Source organism: Dunckerocampus dactyliophorus, chromosome 7 (assembly GCF_027744805.1).
Source record: "Dunckerocampus dactyliophorus isolate RoL2022-P2 chromosome 7, RoL_Ddac_1.1, whole genome shotgun sequence".
NCBI classification, from domain to species: Eukaryota; Metazoa; Chordata; class Actinopteri; order Syngnathiformes; family Syngnathidae; genus Dunckerocampus; species Dunckerocampus dactyliophorus.
The window spans coordinates 30,192,238-30,209,248 of record NC_072825.1 but is presented as its reverse complement, the minus strand read 5'-3'; the positions used below and the strand labels follow the sequence as shown (position 1 = coordinate 30,209,248).

The following is a 17,011-nucleotide window of genomic DNA, read 5'->3' as shown; positions in this document are numbered from 1 at the left end:
AACCAACACTTAAGAACCCCCCTCCACTAGTCGCTGTATGCAGATGTGTGCAGATGCGTCATTTAATTTGCAATAAAAATTGTTATCATCTGTTCTAGAATGGTTCTGTTCTTTTTTAAGGACCTAAAAATGCTAGTCAAAGATCCTCTACACGACAAGAGCGATTCTGCTGTTTTTAAGGACCTAGTGCAAAAAAACAAAAGGTAGTCAAAGATGAAGGGAGTGTCTCCACTATTTGAAGGACCTACTGCACAAAAAAACAACAAAAATGCTAGTCGAAGAACCTCTGCATGACTGGAATGTTCTGCTATTTTTAAGGACCTACTGCAAAAAAAAAAATGCTGGTCAAAGATCCTCTATACGACAAGAGTGATTCTGCTGTTTTTAAGGGCCTAGTGCAAAAAAAAAAAATGGTAGTCAAAGATCCTCTACATGACAAGAGTGTTTCCACTATTTTAAGGACCTATGCAAAAAAAACAACCCAAAATGCTAGTCAAAGGTCCTCAACATGGCAAGAGTGTTCTGCTGTTTTTAAGGACCTACTGCAAAAAAAATGCCAGTCAAAGATCCTCTATAAGACAGGAACGATTCTGTTGTTTTAAAGGACCTATTGCCCCCCCCTTCCCATCTTTTTTCTTTAATATTTCAACTCTATGCTACTAAAATGACGTTATTTTTCCTCATAATATGGCATTATTTATTTATTTACATTATTTCTGTAAAATTGGGACATTTTCTCGTTAGATTGCACTTTTTTTCTCTTAATATTTTGACTTTATTCTTGTAAAATCACTGCTGTTTTTTTTCCATTTTTGCGGTTGCTGTGTATTTTCATTCAGTTTTCTTGTTAAATTCTATTTTTAGAATGTGCCGCAGGCCAATGAAGACGCAGCCGCGTGCCCCAAAGGGCCCCCTGGCCGCACATTGGACATCCCAGGTTGAAGGGTTAAAGATGGTGTTGCTTTTACAGTCAGGGTGTCAGGCTGACATGTACTTTACTGCCTGACTAACAGCCATAAACCTTGATTACCTTCCTGGTCCTTGATTGCTAATACCGAGGAACTGCAGCACACTTTATCACAATGTCGTATTAAGATTTCCCTGCCTGTGAGTGACCATCCCTTCCATCCTTAGGGTTCCAAAGAGGAACCCTGCGAGCTATGAGATCATCCACCCGCATACCGGCTCCCATTCCAACGCCAGCGGCCTTCCTCCACAACTGTCACCCGGTGTGTTCATCTTTCACCGCAAACTGGCCATGTCTCACCTCCCATCAAAGCTGCTGCCATCCCTCCTGTCCCCTAAGAAGCCCTCCTTAGACCCGCAGGTGCCTGCCAATTACAGCAATGTACCGCAGAGGCAACACACTCGGCTCATAGCAACTCTTTTAACCTTTTTAACTCTTTCACGCCCCCCTCTGGTCACACGTGGAAAGTGTACTGTGACGACATGGAAAGATTGCCAACTTAGATTAATAATACATGAATTAAGTAAGACCAATAAACTCACGATTTAGCTTGTGCTCCTTTTAAAACTCCCGAGAGGATAGCAAGTCAATTATATTTACATATTTCTCAAATATTCTACAGGAATAACAGTGGTATACTGTAAATACCTTTGAAATACCCAAACATCTTTATTCTGTGTAACCTGATTTAAACATACATGGGGACATAATAATAAGAATAAGAATAATAGTAAGTTATGGTAATGTGTTTAAATAGTCATTCAAATATTTGATGGATGGGATGGATGAGTCATACAATTATGCATAAGCCAATAAAATAAGAAATAATAAGTCTGACAGTTTGGATTGAGTGCGCTACTTAGCTGCAACCAGCAGAGGCGCTGTTGATTTATGATGTCAGCTACCATTGATTTATAAACTATTTTTCTGTATGGATTTTTGAAAAATGTGTAATTTATGAAATAATAATTCACAACAGACTATTGGGGCTTCATTGAAAAAAAAATCTGACATTTCGAGAATAAAGTCGTAAATTTTAAAGAAAAAAGTCGTAACACTACAAGAATAAAGTCATACATTTACGAGAAAAAAGTCATACATTTACGACCATAAAGTCATAAATTTGAGAGAATAATAAATAAAAGAAATTCATAATTTTACAAGAATGAAGTCGTAGATCTACGAGAGAAAAAGTCATAAATTTACAAAAAAAAAACAGCAGTAAATTTACAAGAGAAAAGGTCTTAAATTTGCTAGATAAAAGTTATACATTTAGGAAGAAAAAATAATACATGTACAAGAATAAAGTTGGAAATTTACAAGACAAAAAAGTTGTAATATTACAAGAATAAATAAAGTCATAACTTTATGAGAGAAACAGTTTTACATTTACGAGAAAAAAAGTCATACATTTACAGTAATAAAGTCATAAATGTAGGATAATACAGTCCTAATTTTACAAGAAAAAAAGTAATAATATTACAAGAATAAACCTGTAAATTAGCGAGAATAAAGTCATAAATTTACAAGGAAAAAGTAGTAAATGTACAAGAATAAAGTCGTAACTTTATGAGAAACAGTTTTACATTTACGAGAAAAAAGTCATACATTTACAGTAATAAAGTCATACATTTAAGATAATAGTCCTAAATTTAGAATAATTTTAAGAAAAAAACTCACAATAATACAAGAATAAAATCCTAAGACAAAAAGCCGTAAAAGTTATAGGTGACATACGTGTCAGAGGGAAAATAGAGCATAGTTATCGTTGCGCACAAACAGATTAGCATGGCTAGCTAGCCCTTCTCACGTCTGCCTTCCTTACCCCGCCCTCTCCAAATGCCCAAGGCAAAAGTTCCCCCTTTTCAAAATCTCAGATTATTTTAACACTCTGCCGTAACAGGCATTGCCCGAGACATCTATGAAAATGGGGGATTTATGTGACCTTTGGCCTTGGGCAAAGGTAATATTTCGACTTTTTGTTCTCGTAAATTTACGCCTTTTTTCTAGTAAATTTATGACATTATTCTTGTAAATTTACTACTTTTTTCGTGTAAATTTCTGACTTTATTCTCAAAATCGCAGATTATTTTAATACTCCGTAGTAACAGGCATTGCCTGAGACAGCTATGAAAAAGGGGGGACTTATGTGACCTTTGGCTTTGAGAAAGGCAAATGTACGACGTTTTTTCTCATAAATGTACGACTTTTTTTCTCGTAACTTTACAACTTTAATCAATCTTATAAATTTACGACTTTTTTCTCGTAAAATCACAACTTTTTTTCTCATAAATTTACGAATTTATTTTTCATAAATTTACGACTTTATTCTTGTAAATTTACTACTTTTTTCTAGTAAATGTGCTCTATTCAACTCTATTCTCGTAATATTACGAGTTTTTTCTTGTAAATTTATGACTTTATTCTCAAAATCCAAGATTATTTTAATACTCCATCGTAACAGGCATTGCCTGAGACAGCTATGGAAATGCGGGACTTATGTGACCTTTGGCCTTGGGCAAAGGTATTATTATGACTATTTTTCTCGTAAATTTACGACTTTATTCTTGTAATATTACGAGTTTTTTCTCATAATTTTATGACTTTATTCTCGAAAATTTCCAATTATTTTAGTACTCTGTCGTAACAGGCATTGCCTGAGACAGCTATTAAAAGGGGGGATTCATGCAACCTTTGGCCTTGAATAAAGGTAATATAATTATGACTTTTTTTCTCTTAAATTTTTACAAATTTATTCTTGTAAATTTTAAAGTTTTTCTCATAAATTTACGACTTCATTCTCAAAATCTTAGATTTTTTTTCTCCAATGTGGCCTCGTACTCTGTTGTAGTCATGATTTAATACATGATATTAACACATCATATTTAGAAGGAAATAATATGCATAAAATAATCATGAAAATATTATAGTTTGAGCTACGGTACACAGGCAACATTATTCTGCTGAGTGCAACACTGGCATTGAAACAGGAGTTCAGAACACACACACACACACACACACACGCACACACACGGTTTAGAAAAGCACAGCAAGTTTCCATTTAGCATGATAGTTTTTATTTTAACTTAAAAAGAGAGTGGAATCCAATAAATTAGAAATAAATATCATCGTTGTGGTCATCATTAATACATACATTATAATTGCTCCATTGCGAGGGTCTGACACAAACAGGCCCCCCAAAGTTGTTTTTTACTTTTTTGTAATTCTCTAGAAAAATTCTAAAATGAAAATATCGCAACCCACTCGAATCCCTTCTCCCCATAAACAAAATAATTAGATAAATTAGTAAATAAATAAAAAATAGCTCAAATATTAAAACCTCCCGAATAAAAGTGCAAGCCCTCCCCGCTTCCCTCCCTCCCTCCCTCCCTCCCTGTGTTTCACCTAAAATCTAAGTAGAAATTTAAAATAGGTTAGTGATTTCCCATTGTACAATTTGGAATGTGATAATCCTTTTATGAAGATGATGATGTTACAAGTGGTAATAATAATAATCATAATCATAATAATGATAATAATAGTAGCAATGATAATAATAATAATAATGCTGTGTCCTTTTTCAGTGTTTATCTAAAGTAGTTGTCTTTTTTGCATTTTTTTGTTTTGTTTTTAAATGCTGTCCTTGGTCAACTAAATTATTTACACTCCTCCTAGCCTACGCATTTAGTCGTGTGTGTGTGTGTGTGTGTGTTTTAAATGAAAACATGAATCCCTCTATATTTGTCAGCTAATAGAGATGCCTATTGAATGATATATCAGCAGTTTTACCTTCCACTTGCAGTAGGCTGGCACGGGACTAAACACCCTGTTGGCAGCTAGATGGCGCTCTCAGCTCTACGGGTACGATGTTTGCGCTTGTTATGTACATTTGTAAATCAGTCTTATGTGCGTGCGTGTGTGAGTGTGAGAGAGACAGAGTACATGAATGCACTCGGCGGATGCTCAAAAGGCAGCAGGCAGTCTGAAAAGCGCACATCCGGGAATTCCGCCTCAGCTGATGTGGGAAAGGTCACCTGTCGGAGGGAGGGGGGGAGGGAGTGAGGGATGATGGAGAGGGACGGAGAAGGACAGGAGACATGTCAGACATCCATATGTGTGACTATAAGAGAGCACCTTGCCTGATTGTATCATCTTTGCAGCTGTGAAAAAAGGGGTTTAAAGGCAACAAATAAATCACGGTGCTTCATCGCATACAAACACAATGCCTACATGGACCATGCAGATCATTAAAATGTATTATTCATGTCTTACGTATGCACGTGTGTTAAAGATGTACTAAATGTGTGTGCGTGTGCGTGTGTGTTGCATTATAGCAAGCAAACACTACTACTGACATGCATCACTCTCCAGCCTTTGTATTATAGAAATTCTGGGTGATTGGAGCATCGTGCACACAGAAATAGCAACACACTACTTGTTGTTGGGGTTTTTTAGACGCAACACAGCCTCCTATCATATTTTTTCAATTTCAAACAGATGACATTCTCTGTGTGTTGTTGTTGTTTTCTCCCAGAATTCCTATAGTTGAAAGCTCTTCTCCAAGTATGCAAGTATACTTTTTTTTAAGACAACTTTTTTATATATATATATATATATATATATATATATATATACAGTATATATATACACATATACATATACATATACATATACATATACATATACATATACATACACACACACAGTGTTTTCCCCTTCCCGATTTCTTATTTTTTTGCATGTTTTTCACACTTAAATGTTTCAGACCATCAAACAAATGTAAATATTAGTCAATGGCAACACACCTGAACACAAAATGCAGTTTTTAAATGAAACTTTTTATTATTCAGGCAGAAAAAAAATCCAATGAATCCTATTGAGATGCTGTGGCATGACCTTAAAAAGGAAAAGCCTCCAATGTGGCTGAATGACAACAATTGTGCAAAATTCCTCCCCAGTGCTGTAAGAGACTCATTGCAAGTTATTACAAACGCTTGATTGCAGTTGTTGCTGCTAAGGGGGCCCAACCACTTATTAGCTTTAGGGGGAAATCACTTTTTCACACAGGGACATGTAGCTTTGGATGTTTTTTTCTCCCTTAATAATAAAAAGTTTCATTTCAAAACTACATCTGAAACATTGAAGTGTGACAAACATGCAAAAAAAGCAATCAGGAAGGAGGCAAACACTTTTTCACAGTTGTGAGGGAGAGGAGTAAGGAAAATGTTTTGGAGCAGGGAGAAAAGCGTAAAAAAACAAGCAGCATTAAATCAATAAACTTTGAAGGAACAAGTGCCACATGACGGAGTGTAACAAATATATTGTTTAAAAAGTTGCTTGCTCCACCAAAAGAGTGTGTTTTCATCATTTTACACAAATAAAAAAATGTAATCAATTTTTGGAGGGGGGTATACCACCTGAAGGGACCATGTTTCAGATTTCAGTGGGATCATTTACGTAACTTACTGATAAGAATAACATTGTAGTCAAATTTTCATTATTGATTTATTTGTATTTTTAAAATTTCATTATAAATACAGTAGTACCTCGCATAACATAAACCTCCTTTTACATAAATTCCACTGAATGTAAAAATTTATGTAAAGTTTTTGCTTCGTATTACAGAAGAAAGTCCATATAACATAAAGCGTCAAGTCAGTGCAAGTCTTTTTTTTTTCCAATCAACTTTATTAATGCCTCAAGTCGGTGCAAGTTCAGACTAACACTTGGTGACGCCTTCTGGCGCATCACGCTCTCATTGGCTGGATTTCGGGGTACCGCCTGCGCTCTCATCTCATTGGCTGATTATCATGGCACCGCCTACGCTATCATCTCATTGGCTGAGTTATACAGCACGTACGTGAGTTTGTGTGAGAGACAGGCTTGTCCCTTCAAACTCCTTCCTCTTCGTAGTCCCCCTGAAACTAACTTAAACAATTAAGTTAAGTTACAAATTATAAAGTTTTGCACACAGCATTATCGTGTAGTGCGTGTGCGCTTGTCTGTGACTCTTAGACTCTTTGAGTCGCGTTTCGACTCAGGCTAGTCCTCCTCCTCCTTCCTGCCTCCACTTGCGCTCCTGATCAAGACATCTCGTGAACGGTAGGATTGTTTTTGTTTTTCAGTTTTATTCATTTACAGTAATCTTATTTATTACCTTATTTTATATTGGAATGTTACTCTACTATGTTTATGCTAACGTTTTCTTATATTTTCCCACCATATTTGGTGGACTTTGAATATTTTGAAGTGCCAAAGGGGTGAGTTTGGGAAGATCGTGGAACGAATTAGGCTATTTACATGTATTTTACGCTTCGTATAACATAAAAACCCTATAACATAAAGGTTCTCGAAACGGATTATTGACGTTGTAGGGGCATCTACTGTACCTGATATAAAAACTAAAATGTATTTTTAAACAATTAAATTGATCACACAATACAGTCATGTTATACTATTATAAATCGTCTTCCTTATTGATATGGAAATGAATGGGATTGAATGAGTTAATTATACTTTACATACATTTTTACATAATTAAAGTTCTGTTATTAATGGTCCTTAAGGGTTAAAACACATCATAACTTATCTTACTATTCATAAATAACATGCATTACGCTCTATTTTTAACACAGTATATTATATATATCATCACAGTATACATTCTGCTTTATCATTTTTAAATGATATTCCATCAATGTTACTATTTAAATGCACGTATTTTATTATTATATTATATATATATATATATATATACACCTATTTTTTATTATTATATTCATACCGGCACTTTTAATAATGATTTTTTTCATTTTAATTTTAATCATATTATTATTATTATTGTTCCTGAGTGGGTTTTAATGGTCAGGAAGTTCAACTGACTACAAATAAATAAATAAATATATGTATAAAAAATGATTCCACTATAAATTGTCTGTAATAATATATATTTTACTGTATATTAAAACATAAATGATTATTATTACTATCACATGTACATTCTTAAATTAGAAAATACTAAAATTAAAAAAAAAATGCTGCCTGCTTTTTGTAATAATGAAATAATGAAAGTAAAAAGTGCAACTACAAGTATATCCCACGGGTCCACTACGGTCACATGTTGAAAAGTCCTTTGTAGACACCCCATGGATGAGGAATAAAATCTGTGACAGTGAAGCACAGACATGTATGTAAACACAGATGCCCACGCTCACTCCTGCGCCCCGACCATCTGTTCAAACAACAGCGACACAAAACGGCAGCGGCCTACAGAAAGTGATCAAAAACAAAGTGCCGAGAGAATAACGAGCGCAAAATGGATCAATGAGAGTTGCAGCTGTGCTTGTCCGAATACATTTATTCCCAGTGCAGTCCGACGGCTCTTGAGGGTTATTGATCAGCATGTGCACAGGTCTTAGGAAATACATCCACAATGCACCAAACAGCGTTGCTGTGGTCACTCCAGCAACAGGACATGCGGGTCAGCACGCGGCTGCTTGCTTGCTTGAGGTGACAACGCAGAAAAACTGCCAGGGGCAACCAACACAGGCAATCAATGGCCACAGCAACCCAAACACAGGCCAGCCAATCAACTTACAACCATGTTAGAGGAAGGGTGGGGAGGGGAGTCGGGGCTTTATCGCTCACTAGCAACCGTTGCCATAGCGACGGGCTCCTGGTGGATAATGATTAAGGGGTGAGGTAAGTTGCCATTCATGTACAAAGTCATCATTTCTGAATATTTGAAACACAGTGAACAGCAATTCAATGCAGCACAGTGGATCCCGTCCAAGTCGACGCCCCTCGGACCTGCTGACTCAGGTCGACGTTAGCGGTTGTCAACATAAACAAAACCTGAAACCGAAAAAAGCCGTTGCAAGCACATGTGCTTGTGAATTTGGCCGGGTACATAAGGAGAATGGACAATAACAAGGGATTTTTTGATTTGTTGACATGACTCATCTGTTTTCATTATGGAACACAGCTGCTCTGGTATTTTTGTTGGATGTCTTGACTACAGTGACAAGAAAGCTTTCATACATGTGTACATGGAATATTTTCATAGTTCGGAGCATAGAAAACCTGTTTGCAACCTTGTAAATACAATTTTTTATTATTATTAGAGCCCTCTAGACATGAATAACACCCCTATAGGCACCTTTACACTTCTATCACTCAATATAGTAAACATAATAAAAGAAACTAAGACATATAAGACATACAGTACAGGCAAAACGTTTGGACAGACACAATACAACCCCATGGTCCCAACCCCATTAATTAGGCAAGAAGTAACCCTGACATTTCAGGTGACTTCCTCATGAAGCTCATTGAGAGAACACCAAGGGTTTGCAGGGCTATCAAAACATAAAATATATGTCTAAAAGATAAGACATATTAGAGTTATTTCACACTTTTTTGTTAAAGACATAATGTATACAATAGTCATGAAAATAAAGAAAATGCATTGAATGAGAAGATGTGTCCAAACTTTTGGCCTGTAGTGTAAATAAGATCCACTACGTATTTATTAACTATTACCCCAGTTGAGTGAACAAATATATTACAAAGAAGTGATAATAACCTTTGTTTTTAGTTGTTGTGAATTATTAGTTGTCTAACAGTTCACTTTCTGTTTCCTCCAAGTCTGCTCTGTCTTGAAACCTGACACCACAGTTCTGCATCTTGGTTCATTTGCATACTAACAGTGATTGGATGTTTAATGGGGGGGCGGGATATGAGTTTGTGAATACACACAAGGAGATGAGAGATGAGGGGAGCTGTTGTGTGCTTTTTCTGGCGGAGTTTTCACCTCTAAAATTTGACTGGAGGGGGCAAGGCCGGGCGTTGCCCCCAGCCCCCGCCCCGGTGTAGAGCCAGCCCCGGTCCCAACTTAATTTTCCAAAAGTTAGAACTTTATTTAGTTTGTTTGTTTCTCATACTTTTATGAACATTTTATAAAAAATGTTTTCTTGAATATTCCAACTCTATGCTACTAAAATTACAATATTTGTCCTCATAATATTATGAGTTGATTTACTTTCTTGTTAGATTATGACTTTTTTTCTCTCAATATTTTGACTTTAGTCTCATAAAATTACTGCTGCTTTTTTCATTTCTGCTGGGGTGTTTTTCTTTTCCAACTACACTGTGTTCCAAATGATTATGCAAATGATATTTTTCTCTGATTTTGCTAGTCAATATAAGTTACAGTCATCATAACTTTCAAGTCATCAGCCTTTAGAGTACAATTTGAATGTTATTGAGCAAACCTACCAACGATAAGAGTATTTTTTGTTTAAAAAATAACAACTTAAAATGCACTGTTCCACATTATTATGCACAACAGACTTTCAAAGCATTTCACTGGTTGTTAAGAACCGAAAATGGTCATTTGTTGAATTTGCAGCATAAGGAGGTCATATTTACTGAAAGCAAAATCTATTTCCATCACTAACATTTTAACAGACCAAGTTAGATGTTAACATAAGATCCCTTCTTTGATATAACCGTCACAATTCTTACATTGAACTTTTTGGAGCGTTTCTGCTTGGATTTCTTTGCAAGATGTCAGAATAGCCTCCCACAGCTGGCCAACTTTGCACTGAACAGGAAGTCACTGTGTGCATGTTTTAATGATGGCAGTAGTTATGTTGCTGTTCCACTACATGCTGTTGATACTACAACACACGTCGACAAAATGGACCCATTTTTTCATACAAACGACCCATTTGGATCTCACATTTTATGTCGACACAAGCGGTCGACGGTGTGTTGCACTTTTTAGCAAAAATAAGCACCGGGGCTTGATGAGTCGGCGGACATAGAGTGGTTGTCGACGTAAACGGGTTCCACTGCATTTGTAATACAATGCATACAGTAGCAACTTAAAGGAAAAGTGTACTTTTTTGCAAATTTTGCCCATCATCCACAATCCTTATGTGAGACATGAACACACACATCTTTCTGTCTCCTGTGCGTTCTAAAGATAAACAAACATATAAAAAGAGGCAGGTAATTAATGCATGTAATGGGACACACCCATTCTGCCTAGAAATCCCGCTACACAAACAAACAAAAACTTCCAACAAGGTTTTATGGTTTTAGCGGAACTTCGCATTGGGCGCATTGATGTTACAAAGCAACATAGAAAGGGTCACTACACCTAGCGTTAATGTTTCCCAACTCAACAATAAAAACACAGCAGCAGCTCCAATATGTAGCTTTACCTTACCTCGCTAGTGGCCTGAGGCATTGTGAGCAAGTAGCTGGCCGGTGTGGTGTGGTGAGGTGTCACTACGCCAGGAAAGTAGTTCTTGGGCGTAACAATGTTAATAACAATAATAACGTGGCTGTAGCTTGGTTAATATGCAGGTCACATTATGGAAACGTAGCGTTGTTGGCGCTTTATAGGCGGAATAGGGGCATCCCCTTACATGCATTCTGAGCTGTCGCTTTTTATTTGTTTTTATATCTTTAGAAAGGATTGTGGATGATTGCAAAAGGATTGCAAAATTCTCATAAAAAGTGCACTTTTCTTTTAATGTTGGATAATCTCTTAGCATTATTTCTCCCATTCCCCGTGTGCCCTCGATTCCTTTGTGCTGCATCACTTATCAGCTTTTTGTGATGGCCTCACCTTTATTCCTGTGTTCTCCCTCCTGTCTGCTGTCACTCAGTACGGGCGGTTGGCGTCCTTTGGCCTTTTCAGCTGCACCTTCAGCCTCTTCATGCCGATCTGGAAGCCGTTCATGGCCTGGATGGCAGCCTGGGCGCTGGCTGGGTTGTCAAAACTGACAAATCCTGATAAAAAAAAGAAAGAAGTAAATGTAGGTTGTTGATAATTCACTTTGTTTTGCCTAAACTTGGAGACAGCACATGGCACTGTAGATCAAAATAATTAATGGACGCCGTATTTCATCCTCCCTCTCTTGTCCTCTCCTGTGTCCTCTCCCTCCCTTTCCCTTTGTCTCCCCGCCGTCTGTGTGTCTCACCGAAACATTTGCTCTGGTTGGTGGCCCGGTCAACAAACACCTTAGCCGAGATGACATTGCCAAAGGGCAGGAACATCTGCAGCATCTCTGAATCACTGAATTCCTGAGGCAGGTGGTAGATGAAGATGTTGCATCCCTCTGGACCTACACACACACACACACACACACACACACACAGAAGAAAACAACAACTTTATAGTGGCTAATGGGAGAAGAGGGGTGTGGTCGCAAACACACAGACAAGAAGAGAAAGTCACATCACCTTCTCTTTGCTGCTGTTGCTGGGGCTGCTGGTGTTGCTGGGCAACCAGTGTTGGCTGCTGGGGGAACGGCTGGCCGACCAATCCGTAGGCGGCAGGGTACGCTGCTATTGGGAGAGATAAACAGCGACATGATCTGATTGGGTGAAACCAACAGGTGGCAACACGGAAACATCCAATGGGGTCACTTTGTTTTCAATAGAAATGTGTCCCGCTGAAGGTGAAAACTATAAAACGTCTGTAAAACAATGACCGAGACCCCCGCATCCCCTTCCTCTGCTCTGTTGCTGTAAATCCTCGACACGGCGCATTTCCACTTATGATGCATTACCCACCCATGATGTGTCCAATATTTCAAACAAGAAGCTGGAAGTTAGCCTGCAACAGTGCAAGCCGACGCACGTCAACATAAGCGGCTACCGACAGAAACGAGCTGCACATGGCTTGCACATTTACTTGGGACTTTGTCCAGATCCATCAGGAGAATCAGCGACAATAAAGGCTTTTTCAACTCTTTCCCCAATTGGTGCATAAAGTCATCCCTCGCCGCTTCGCGCTTCACATTTTGCCGCTTCGCTCCATTGCGCTTTGTAAAAAATATATGAACTCATTCAATACCAAAGATGTCTTGCGCGAGAGGCAAACAGAGGTGATGACGCACCTGCACACTAATAGATGTCACTTTTACAGCAGTTTTAAGCCATGAGAACCGCCACAAGGTGGCAGAAGAGAAAGAGAAGAGTTCGGCATGGATCATTCGCCTGTAAAAACACACTCGACAGCAAGTAGGAAGTGGAAGAGCATGGAGGAGTGTAGCGTGTAGAAGGTTTAACGCATTGTAGGGAAATTTTAACACATGCACACACATGCACACACATAGTTCAGTTCCAAATGTGAAAATTGTGAATAGTTGATGGTGTTGTATTTGTAAATACATTATTTTGATGGAAAACAACCCTTTTTTGTGTTGTTTATGTTGGTATAGTTGTTTAGATATTTGAGCTGTCACAAAAGCAAAAATATTTGTGTCAAAGTGAAAGTTATGCTTGAAATGTATCTTTTCACAAAAAGCTGGTTTTCTCGCTTTTTTTTAGTTGGGAACTGATATTTTCCTGAAACTTACCTACGTTCTACTGCTGATTACTAAAGAGCGGAAAAAGGTAGAAACAAAAGTATTTTTTTCCTGATGAAAGACAGGAGTGTAATGTTTCTTTTGGTAGGTTCTATGTTTATATAACCATACAACACAATATTCTGTGTGCCTTGAAAGATCGGTAAAAACGGGCCAGTACTGAAGGGGTTGTCCCTTGAAAAATGGCTGGGATTGAATGTGTTAATGAATAAATCATGCTGTTTTGCGTAGTGATTGTTAGTCCAAAAATATGCATATTTAAGCAATTTTTTTGCCTAAATGAAGCATTTTCAAGCTTAAAAATGACTAAATTATCAGGCTGTCACAAGAGCTCATGGGATTAAAACGTCTCATGGGCACTAGGCCTGGGATGATAAGAAATAAATGACTTCATCACACACCATCAGTGAAAATGAGCGCGATCATTTTGCTGGTCTCAATATATTGCCACGCACATGCGGGTGTCAGAAGATCTCGCGAGATTAAAATGTGTTTCTTGTTCCAAAAAAAATGCCTCGTTGGCACTAGGCCTGGGGCAATAATGAATGAATTAATTAATTACACAATAAATGAACATGAAAGTGATCATTTTGGCGACCTCAATATATTGTGCTTGCGTCTGTTTTCCTCGTCTCTTGCCTCCAAACAGGCTGTAAGAGGATTCATTCTGTGCATTGGTTTCAGCACCTTGGTGCGTTTGTTCCATAGAACAACGGCATGAACCCTTTTGTCGTTCGTACAGTCTCTTTGTCTGGGTGGGTGGAGGCAGGGCCGCTAGCATCCACACAGAGTGCAGAAGAGTGTAACCTCGTGAAGAGCAAGGTAACGCAGTAAAAATGGAATTAGTAGATTGGAATATATTGTCACATATGTTTTTGTGATACTTTTTTAAAAAGGAATGTTAAAATCTCATCTCGTAGACCCAATCTCGTGTCTGGTCTCGTCTCGTGACACCCCTACTAAATTAAGTAAAATACAAATAAAAGACATTCAAAGGTGTTGTGATGATATGTAGTATTCTACACTGGTCACTAGGTGTCAGTAATGTTATTGTAATGTTCGGTGAGACACACAAGCACCAGACTTGATCGCCAGAACGCTTATTGCAGGTTTGAAAGATTTCACAACAGGCACAATAACCCCTAACATGGGCTCCTGTTGTGGCCGTAACTCACACTAAGATAATACTCAGAGCCCCCGAACGTCACTTCCTGCCCGCCCCTTACAGCAACACACACAAGCGCGAGTCTTTTGTCTTAAATGGTTTATTTTGTCTTATTATGTCTACTACTGTATATTGAGCAATAGGAGTATAAAGGTGACTATAGGGGTGTTATTTCATGTCTACAGGGCTCTAATAGTATAAAAAACAAATTGTAAAGGTTGTAAACGGGTTTACTTTGCGGAAATTCACTCATCACAGTCGGGTCTGGAAACGAGGGTTTATCCATCCATCTTCTATGCTGCTTATCCTCGCTAGGGTCGCAGACGACTTTGGGCGAGAGGCCGGGTACACCCTGGACTGGTCGCCAGCCAATTGCAGAAGGAGGGATTACTGTATGTGAAACTTGGAACTGTATTTGACATGTAATTAATGGTACTGAGTAATTAATGGTACTGAACCTCAGTGCCTCGGTGCCTCAGTGATACACTACTGCGGTGGCATCATTAAAAAAAGTAAAAAAACCAAAACAAAAAAAGTTAGAGTTACGGTAATCTTCTAGATGCTAACTAAGATGAAGCCTCGTGAGATTCACTGATATCTCATGTGAACTCCAAATGGCTGAACTTTTAGGACGGTATTAGTGTAATGTATATACAGTAGTTTGGCCTTTTCACTAACAGTATTTTGGCCAAAGAGGAAATTGCGCAGCACTGCAAATGTGAGCATAGACCAACCTGTGTAATGCTGCATGCCGGCGTAGGCCTGCTGTAGCGGGTCCAAGGCTGCTGCTGGAGTCTGAGCTGTGAAATGACAAAAAGAGTGGAAGGAAACATGAGTGATGACTCAAAGTGATTTATATTTCAGTTCCTGTTTGAATTAAACTGTCTGACTGTCCTGGGGTGGTACAGCTTGAGACAATTAGATTTTTTTAAAACCTGCTACGCTAACTTCTACTGCATTATTGGATTGTCAGAACTGAACTGTCACATGTTACAAATCTTTAAAGCAAGATTAAATATCTGTAATGAGGGTCAGAGTTCTGTTGATTCACAATATTTTCTTTCTGGGCTCATATGCTACAATATCGAGTACAACTAGAAAAGCACTCGGAGAGTACAGATCTCCAAGCACCATAGTTCCTCCCATATTGTGATTTACACCATAAATATTAGTACTACATTTATTTTATCTACATATTTAGATCCCTTGACCATGAAAACATACCATGGAAGGGTTTGAATGACTTAAAGAATGCTAACAATGCTAACATGCTAATACCCAGCATAATAGCGCTGTTTGTATAACTGCTTACCTCTGAAAATGTTAGTATAATTATGTTAGTATCCTAACATGCTAACATTAGCATGCTAACACCTGGCATGATAGAGGTGCCTGCTTAAGCAATGCTAACATGCTAATGTTTGCATGCTAACACCTAGCATAATGTCTACCTATGAAAATGGCTAAAAAGGCTACCGTGCTAATGTTAGCATGCTAGCAATGCTAATGTGCTGATGTTAGCATACTAACAACTAGCATGATAGTGCTAAGTGTTCATTAAGTGTCTACCCATGAAAACAGCTAAAATGCTACTATAATAATATTAGCAGGCTAGCAATGCTAACATGCTAACTTTAACATGCTAACAACTAGCGTGATAATGGTAAGTGTTTATATATGTGTCTACCCATGTACCTCGGTTAATGTCTGTCCCCGTTAGTGCGTTTTTCGGTTAACATCCCAAATTTTTGCTAAAATTTTGCCTTAGTTTGCGTTCGCCCTCTTGTTTAACGTCCAAAATACCGTCCGCTGTGTTTACGCGGCCATCTTGGATCACGCAAAATCTTGCGTTACTTGCACTTGATGGTGCAATTCATCGTGGGCCGCGGGCGCCGTGTTTACGGCAACAGTGTTTGTTCATATTAGAGTTTTGTACAGCCAGAGAGAGAGATACACGACATAACAAACACATGGACCGCACAAAAGAGAAAGGCCTTCGAAAGACCTCCGAAATTTAATGGCTTAAAGAAAAGGCTGTAGTCAGTTCAGAGGTATGTAAATGAGTACGAAGTGACGATGCTCCCGCATGACTTATTTCCGCCTTGTCAAGTGATGTTTACATCTAGTGCACGACCGTAGTACGCACGACGCATGGGTATGCATTGTCACCACCACTTCCCGCATCCGTGAAGCAGTCGTGGTGTTATTCAAAACCGCGTGACGCCACACAACAACAGGCATTACTCTTAGCTTCATTAATGCCATTATTCACAAGGGACCTACCTGAGAATTCCCCCCCAACTTGGTGGTGGTGGAACAGTGCAGCCATTCATGTGAATGAGACATGCAGAGGCGCGCTTTGTTTGCGCATAGGTTTCGGTCCGTTTGCGGTGCTTTTATGGATTGTCTAATTTGACAGCAGCACTATGTGTTTTGGTGTTTATGGTTGTTTTTTTGTTTTTTTTTCCAAGAGTGTCCACTACAGGTAAAATG

At 38.2% G+C, this 17,011-nt stretch overlaps 1 protein-coding gene across 5 annotated transcripts in view; it reads right to left on the bottom strand.

Annotated features, from left to right (window-relative positions):
* Positions 1 to 2,530: 2,530 nt before the first annotated feature.
* LOC129184666 (CUGBP Elav-like family member 3) overlaps positions 2,531 to 17,011 on the bottom strand; it is a 70,354-nt gene continuing 55,873 nt past the window's right edge. Inside the window, exons 8-12 of one of the 5 annotated variants that reach the window (XM_054780795.1) lie at positions 15,253 to 15,318; positions 12,224 to 12,328; positions 11,962 to 12,105; positions 11,607 to 11,770; positions 2,531 to 5,001 (exon numbers count right to left, since the gene is read on the bottom strand). In XM_054780795.1, coding sequence (XP_054636770.1) covers positions 11,643 to 11,770; positions 11,962 to 12,105; positions 12,224 to 12,328; positions 15,253 to 15,318 — 443 coding nt within the window. In that variant the 3' untranslated portion in view covers positions 2,531 to 5,001; positions 11,607 to 11,642. The remainder of the gene's footprint in view (positions 5,002 to 11,606; positions 11,771 to 11,961; positions 12,106 to 12,223; positions 12,329 to 15,252; positions 15,319 to 17,011) is intronic. The other 4 variants (XM_054780794.1, XM_054780796.1, XM_054780797.1 and 1 more) reach the window with 4 other exon arrangements.